This window comes from Schistocerca americana, chromosome 9 (genome assembly GCF_021461395.2).
Source record: "Schistocerca americana isolate TAMUIC-IGC-003095 chromosome 9, iqSchAmer2.1, whole genome shotgun sequence".
NCBI lineage: Eukaryota > Metazoa > Arthropoda > Insecta > Orthoptera > Acrididae > Schistocerca > Schistocerca americana.
In genome coordinates, this window is record NC_060127.1 from 97,728,999 (window position 1) to 97,737,724 (window position 8,726).

At 41.8% G+C, this 8,726-nt stretch overlaps 1 protein-coding gene across 1 annotated transcript; it reads left to right on the forward strand.

The window, feature by feature from the left end:
- The first annotated feature begins 361 nt into the window (after positions 1-361).
- On the forward strand, positions 362-4,148 carry LOC124550694 (vicilin-like seed storage protein At2g18540). The gene is made up of 2 exons (XM_047125418.1): positions 362-1,603; positions 4,041-4,148. Exons 1-2 carry the CDS (start codon positions 362-364, stop codon positions 4,146-4,148), a joined length of 1,350 nt encoding a protein of 449 aa, XP_046981374.1.
- The last annotated feature ends 4,578 nt before the right edge of the window (positions 4,149-8,726 follow it).

The window sequence follows — 8,726 nt, forward strand, 5'->3', positions numbered from 1 at the left end:
AGCCTGTCTATTGCAGCTGCCAGAGAATTAGTTGCCAATTGGTTGACATTCACAATGTCATAAGAAATGCAGAAAATATCAAACAACTCCACCTGGTGAACTGGCCTATACTGAGTTCTGTTACAAGTCATGTCACACACCTGTTGGCCAAAGTCTTCAATTGCAGACCTGCCTACAACTGTCATTCTGCAACATCTTATCAAAACCAACTGTGGACAGGAGCACTGGTTACCTGAACAGGTTAAAGTGTGATTAGTCTATTGTGGTTGTGACAAACCAATCCATAGTTTAGTCAGAGCTATACAGAGGTGACAGAAGTCATGGGGTACCTCCTGTATCTTGTCTGATTTCCATTTGCCTAATGTCAGGAGGCAAGGAGAAGGAGGCAAGGAGAAGGAGGCAAGGAGAAGGAGGCAAGGAGAAGGAGGCAAGGAGAAGGAGGCAAGGAGAAGGAGGCAAGGAGAAGGAGGCAAGGAGAAGGAGGCAAGGAGAAGGAGGCAAGGAGAAGGAGGCAAGGAGAAGGAGGCAAGGAGAAGGAGGCAAGGAGAAGGAGGCAAGGAGAAGGAGGCAAGGAGAAGGAGGCAAGGAGAAGGAGGCAAGGAGAAGGAGGCAAGGAGAAGGAGGCAAGGAGAAGGAGGCAAGGAGAAGGAGGCAAGGAGAAGGAGGCAAGGAGAAGGAGGCAAGGAGAAGGAGGCAAGGAGAAGGAGGCAAGGAGAAGGAGGCAAGGAGAAGGAGGCAAGGAGAAGGAGGCAAGGAGAAGGAGGCAAGGAGAAGGAGGCAAGGAGAAGGAGGCAAGGAGAAGGAGGCAAGGAGAAGGAGGCAAGGAGAAGGAGGCAAGGAGAAGGAGGCAAGGAGAAGGAGGCAAGGAGAAGGAGGCAAGGAGAAGGAGGCAAGGAGAAGAAGGCAAGGAGAAGAAGGCAAGGAGAAGAAGGCAAGGAGAAGAAGGCAAGGAGAAGAAGGCAAGGCGAAGAAGGCAAGGCGAAGAAGGCAAGGCGAAGAAGGCAAGGCGAAGAAGGCAAGGCGAAGAAGGCAAGGCGAAGAAGGCAAGGCGAAGAAGGCAAGGCGAAGAAGGCAAGGCGAAGAAGGCAAGGCGAAGAAGGCAAGGCGAAGAAGGCAAGGCGAAGAAGGCAAGGCGAAGAAGGCAAGGCGAAGAAGGCAAGGCGAAGAAGGCAAGGCGAAGAAGGCAAGGCGAAGAAGGCAAGGCGAAGAAGGCAAGGCGAAGAAGGCAAGGCGAAGAAGGCAAGGCGAAGAAGGCAAGGCGAAGAAGGCAAGGCGAAGAAGGCAAGGCGAAGAAGGCAAGGCGAAGAAGGCAAGGCGAAGAAGGCAAGGCGAAGAAGGCAAGGCGAAGAAGGCAAGGCGAAGAAGGCAAGGCGAAGAAGGCAAGGCGAAGAAGGCAAGGCGAAGAAGGCAAGGCGAAGAAGGCAAGGCGAAGAAGGCAAGGCGAAGAAGGCAAGGCGAAGAAGGCAAGGCGAAGAAGGCAAGGCGAAGAAGGCAAGGCGAAGAAGGCAAGGCGAAGAAGGCAAGGCGAAGAAGGCAAGGCGAAGAAGGCAAGGCGAAGAAGGCAAGGCGAAGAAGGCAAGGCGAAGAAGGCAAGGCGAAGAAGGCAAGGCGAAGAAGGCAAGGAGAGTAAGGAAGACAGTGAGATGGAGAAGAACAAAGAAAGGAACCAACCAAAGAAGAAAGAAACGAGAAGCGAAAAACCAAAAAGACCACAAATATAGGTCGTGGGACCGTCCGTCTCCGGTCGCAGGCGCTAACTACCCCCTTGAGGGGGATGGACTCCTTTTAGTCGCCTCTTACGACAGGCAGGAAGACCTCGGGCCTATTCTAACCCCCGGACCTGCAGGGGGTGAAAGTGGCTGTGTCAGGCACTTGTATGATACAGCAAATGAGACAGAAGTGAACAGGCAACAGATTTGGAAATATGATTAAATAGAAGCAAAAGCCACTGTATTTGGAAAAAATGTTCTCACGTCCCAAAGTAACAACAACCTCAAAAATAAACATTCTGAAGGAACAGCTGAGTACTTCTGAACCATGGTAATCTGGAATACATAGCCTTTTTCTTACCTCATATTAGATGAAACTGTCATCCCAGATAATGTTCCAACAGACACTTATTAGAAAATTTAGTACCAAAGGCAATCGACTTAATGTAAAAAAATTGTTTCTATTTTTGTCTACTTTTATTATCAAAATATAGGTGATCAATAGACAGAGTATATTTGGAACAGATACCTGATGTGAAAAGTTTTTTATATTTAGTCACAATACACCACGTCAATAAAATGTTGTCAAGGAGCTTCTTGAGAAAGGATGGTCTTACTCTGGTAACACAGCAAGTTTTCTGAAATCGCCTTACAGTTTTGGTTTTTAAAGCATAGAGTGTTCTACATACGCCACATAATATTTACTTACATCAATTTAATATTTCACTTAAGGTGTATTAGCTATATGTAATAGGATAAATATATTAACAGTAATGATACAAACAGTAACAAGCACACAAATTATTTGTTTCCTTTAGTAACACCTGGGTTTCCTCATCACCACTGGGGTACCAGGCTTGATGCGTTACTCTTTGTTTTACATGGCGAGTTTCCCCAGTAGGCCTATAAACCATGATGTCCACTCATGCATGCACAAGAATCTAGTTGATTGTTGGAGCAAGCATGACACTACAGTACAGGGTGAATTAGAAAAGAACTTGACAAATTTGAAAATTTAGACCAACTTATACAGGTAACTTACAGACAGGCTTGTTGTCATATTGACAGAAAACTGATTGTGTTTTGACTTGTGTGATATGCAAGTACAAATTAATACCAACCCAAGCAGTAGCAGCAAATTGTGCGTGCTTTGGTTTGAAGAGTGTGTGACAACTACACAATGTAATTTTTGTACAGAATATGGTGAAGATCTTCCTAGTAGGCATATCATTTTTGAGTTATCGAAGTGTTTACCTGAAAGTATTCAGTATGACACATCCTGAAGTCATCCCTTGGCACATGACAAACATCAAGTGGGACTAGGCTTCCTGTACGTTCCTACAAAAAAATCAACCCAGCATTCTCTTCTACAGCTCCAGTCCCGTGTCCAACTGGCATGTGTGAAGTAAAGATACGCACTTCAAACCGTGCAAGACCTAAAAAACAGTAGGATTGATTATAGGATCTCATGTGGTAGTGTAACAATTTGGATGAAAGATACAATGGAAAGGCTATCTTTACTGTGTAGTCAACTTCTCATGCAAGTGGTTAAATTAATGGAAAGTAGAATTTGTGCCAGTAAAAAACCCATAAACATTCGTCGCCATCTCTGCTGTATTTCCAAGTTAAAATACCCCGGAACTGAACAAGTCACATGCGACACGCTGTGGTCACATTGCCAAGACCTCAGCTTCAGGTGGAGTGTGTGCGCTGTGTAACCAAACAAAGTCACATTGGGCCTATGGAAGTGTAAGGTAAACATTTCCCTATAAAATTACACCAAATCCATGCCCAAGTTAAATGAACAAATCATTGCATTTTCAAAGTTGTGAAGTACTCATCGATACACCCATTATGTGTGCACATAACTGGTGCTGCACTGATTTTAGGAGGTCCATTTCCTTCAGACGTCAGGACCAAGCCTGTAACAGAAATTTTACCATTTACAAATCTCTTTCCTGGCACTGTACATTACTTCATTCACTGAACTATTATACTACACAATGGCCACAAATACTGACAAAGCTACTGCTGCACTTTTCAGCATTCAAAAGTTTCAGTGTACACATGAATGTTTCTGGAAGCAAATACAAGAGCCATATTAAATTTATAATATGGTTATAAAGGCTGAAACTAGAATATACTAGTAAACTTGCTCATGTTCACAGCCAGTTAATGAAACTAAACTCTTACAAATGCATTAAACCCATTATGAAATGTTTCATACATTGTCTTAGTTGGAACACACTGGACAGAACCAGAACTAAGAATTGTTTTAACATTGCACTACAAGAAACCTTTGAGACTGTTTTGTACTCCTTGTGTCAGCAGGAGGAGGAGGAGGAGGAGGAGGAGGAGGAGGAGGAGGAGGAGGAGGTGGTGGTGGTGTGGAGCAGCCCACACTGGAGGCATGTGGAACAATTCTTAACCTTAATGTGAGAGACTAGAAATACTATGAAGAGCAATTCAAAATAAAGCACTCTGGTGGTTTCACAAAACAATGCCCACACACAGTTATCAGTAATCAGTCATTAGCTCAATTTACATGGGGCTTTAACATCTGCCCCTGTCCAGACTATGCTCCAAACAAGGTCTACCTGTGCATTCACAATGAATGTGGATTGGCAGCAACATTGACAAACTTTGTGATGCTGTAACAGGCTACATGCAACCTCAGTTGGCAGAATTTTATGCAAGTGCATTTTGTTAACGTCTTATAAATGCTCACATTTGAACAGACACACAAGGAAACAATGAAATATGCAATTTTATGAGTTTTCTAATTAAATTATTTCAATTATACCAATACTTTGTAACTGGAAAGGGGACTATGCACAAAACCCTGTGCTCTGAAGTCTGTTCCATCTCTGAACAATTCCACGAACATATATGTCTAAAACTTGTGATGCAATGTCTTACCATTGATACTACTATAGAAAGACAAGATTTTCAATGTTTCAATGTCTATGTTGTTGTCCAGTTTACTTGATTTTACACAATACTCCAATAAACATTCTGACAGACAATCTCAATAATTTTGAAACAACAATGCACAGTTTACTGTTGAAACTGACTGCACAAAAGAAAATGATGGCTGTGAAAATATGCTGTTCAGTTTTTCTTTCTCACTGTCAAACCACAATAGCACAGTATTCAAACCATTGGAGAAATTTCATCTCCCACATGCTCTTACTCTCATGTAGTTTTAAAACAAACTGCATACAACACTGTGTGCTGATTTTTTTCTTATTCAGTTGATTTTAACGAAACAAAAATACTGCAATATGGCTTATAGGCTTATGATCAGAATACTGCTGTGATATAGAAATCACAAGTTTTGTAATCCTACCAATTTGCAAATGACATGACTATACTTTCACTGAAGCTACTGTCCACGGGTCCATCAGCTGAGGCCTCCCATAGCTCATATAGCAATATGATATCAATCAATTGTCTTACCCATCCATTTTCATCAACTTCAGTTCCTAACAAATGTTACAATACACAGAGAGGGAGGCAATGGAGATTGAGGAACACAGAGGAGAGGATGGGGTGAAGGAGAGGGAAGAGAGGGGCTGAGGAAAAGGGAGGGGAAAGGACGAGGTTTATGATTTAAATCGAATTACTATACATATTTAGTAACTGGGAAGCTTTGCGTATTCGAGTTTTATAGTCACACAGCAGCCAATCAAATGTGTGCATAAAATGATTACATAGCTTGACATTCTACCTTGTGTCACATCCTAACTAAGTGCTTTTACACAAAAATTGTAAACTGACGCTACTGCATTAACATTTATCAGTTATGGTGATCCACTGGTTATGTCTATTCCATACCTTCGTAATTCAGGTGCATTAGGATGTGATGTTGGCTGCACTGTCACCGTTAAACTGCAAGGAAAGTAAAAATTACTATTAGCAGGAGGTACGTGCAGGAAGCAGAGATAAATAGTTTATCAACATGTAATATGGGAACAAAACATACACACCCACACACCCACACCCACACACCCCCACCCACACACACACACCCACACACACACACCCACACACACACACCCACACACACACACCCACACACACACACCCACACACACACACCCACACACACACACCCACACACACACACCCACACACACACACCCACACACACACACCCACACACACACACCCACACACACACACCCACACACACACACCCACACACACACCCACACACACACCCACACACACCCGCGCGTGCGTAAGTAAGTACCAGAGCAAATGAATAAAATTCAAGACAAACATGAGAATACAATACCTTACAAATTCTGGTGCTTCTGGATTCAATATAGACGTCCATACACTGAAAAGTAAAATTGAAATTCATTAGAAAAAGACATTGCAACAGAGTGACATTAACACAAACAGCATCACATAAAAATCAAGAATTATGCTAAGTACAAGAAACAGCGTTGTGGGAAGACTGAGCAGGAACTGAAAAACTAAAGACTTCTCACAGGAAGCTGAGGAAGAAGGCATGGAAATTAACTGAAGTGAGGTAATGAAAATCAGCAGGGAAAAGTAAGGTTTTTGGTTTAATAGACAAGTTATTTCAATATGTGCTTTCAAATATTTGTGAAATATGTAGACCAGGACAGGAAACCACACAAAAAATTTCACACAGGGCAGAAAAACTACTCACAAATTTGTTATGTATGAGGCAATTGGCTACAACAAAAATCATAGTATAGCAATATTCTCTGTAAGACAGGAGGCTTTGAAAATGAGCTGCACATGCACAAAAGTTTCAGGAAGAACAATACAGGTAACTTGCATTTAACCTGCAATTCTCATGTGCAGCAGCACAACTATGACCCCTAAAATTTTTTGGTTAACTGTAGGAGTAAAATTAGTAACAGCAGAAATGCAGCTATAAATGCTTCAAGAAATACTGTACAAACCACACAATGTTTTAAAAATAGCATTTATCTACTCTCAACTAACTTTCCATTCAAACACTAATCACATTCAGTCCGTTACAGGAATAGATTAGTCAACAATTCACCCAATTCTACTTTGACACACTAACAGTGACTACCCACAGAACACAGTAATCGTCTGAGGAAAGATCAGCTACTGCATGCTATTGAACAAAAATAGCGAAGCATGGAAGGTAGGTTCACCATTTCACAGCACACCACATACACTCTTGCAACATGTGACAAGACTTTACCTCCATTTTCCATACATGCCTCAAGTGTCCCAGTCTGAGCTGACGGGCAGACAGAAATGGGATGTCCTTATGGTAGTGCAGCTTGGTTGTATTGCACTGTGGTGTAAAACCTGAAATGAAAACCTGTCACCTCCCAAGTGCTCCAAGCTAACTTAAGAGGTAACAGTTACTACAACATGAAGCACAAACTGGATATTCTAATATTAATACTTGCCAAGAAAACTACATTATTATTTATTGTGTGACAATTGCTTTAGGTAAGTATCCGTACATTTTAAGTGCCATTGCAGATTCTTTTTACATGACCTCCAATGAGAGTGAGCTTTCCAATTTGGTCCAGTGAGCATATATTGTCTATTCTTTAAACTCAACATTCCATGAAACTGCATTGGAACATTTCCTGGCAATAGTCTGTGAATGTGAGAACAGAGTTCTTTGCCAATGAATACTGTCAGTTGGTACAGCTCATGTATGGTTGATTGAGTGTTTAATTTTTGATGTGTTGTGGTTTTGTTTTTTGTAGTTGTCAGTGTTGGTTTTTTCGTATCAGTAGTTATAGTTGACCTACACATGTCAAGGAAAATGACCTATTCCAATTTTCATATTTTTAGATGTAGGTATGTGTGTTTTGGTACCGTCAGGGGAAGTGTCCAATCCCTGTAGATTTTTTAATTATTTTTTGTTCATCATCTTTTGTGTTTTGGGATCATGGTGTGTTTTTTTACTGTTATATTTAGCTTGTCCACTCCTATAACCCCCAATATCCTGCAGTTGTCCCATTAGTTTTATTCTATTTTTGGAGGGAGATGTTATTGTCTTACACGTATTTTTGTGTCTGTTGCCACGTGTATCTAGTGATATAGGCGCCATATTGGAGATGCTTAGAATAGCAATTTCCACCATATTGATGACATCATTGATCAAAGCAGACGGGTGGAATCTGACACTTTGGTATTCCCAAACCTCACACTGTAAGAGGGAACTACAATGGCCATAAAATTGTAAACAATTGACAGAACAAAGGATTGAAGGCCATAGAAGAGAGGGAAATGCGACGAATGACAGGAGCATGAAGGAAGAGGCACAAGTAATCAAGATAGACACTCAAGATTAAACAGACCCCACACGGAAAGGAGCGGGAAGACAGAGGGCAGGAGTGAACCACCAAGCCCAGTCGAAGGCAGTCCAGTCGGGGTGAAGGGGGAGCAAGGTGGCTTGCCATCCCCTCCACCCACCGGTAAGGTTGAAGGTCCCTACCCTTGCCTAAAGCAATGAACACCATCACAAACCATAAGATGAGATCAGCCACTGAGAATTGTCAGCAAATATCTGGAGTAGCAAGTCAGGAAATCAGAATCCATCACAGGGCAGTTAAGCTTGAGCTGTGATTGTGGTTATTGGATGAACAATGAATGGTCACAATCAAGCAGTGTCAAAATTCATTTTATTTTATTCTCTAGCACGTTCACAGACAAACTCACTCCCAAGAGCATTTGTATACATGTAACATCTATTATGGCACTCATTTTTGTATGAGTAAGGTGGTCTCAAACTCCTAGGAACACTGAGGAGAACAAAAATAAACAGGCAATAGCTAACGAACCCATGAACTTTGACTTGCTCACTCCATATCTGAGGCTGTATCTGTTACACTATCGAAGTCTGAATCTGCAGTGTCATTTTTTATATTCACCAGTGGGTTATTGATAATTCATACTAAGAATGGCCATCTTTCGATCTCATGAAAGCACCATTGCCGTATTAGTGCACGCTTTAATAAAAAGCAAGTTTTAATAGCATAA

Bases quoted from the DNA above. Each gene is read 5' to 3' on its own strand.
- LOC124550694 (XM_047125418.1), top strand. From the start codon at position 362: ATGTCAGGAGGCAAGGAGAAGGAGGCAAGGAGAAGGAGGCAAGGAGAA. The intron at 1,604-4,040 runs GCAAGGCGAAGA...TTGTGTCAGCAG, and splicing joins AAGAAGGCAAGGCGAAGAAG to GAGGAGGAGGAGGAGGAGGA.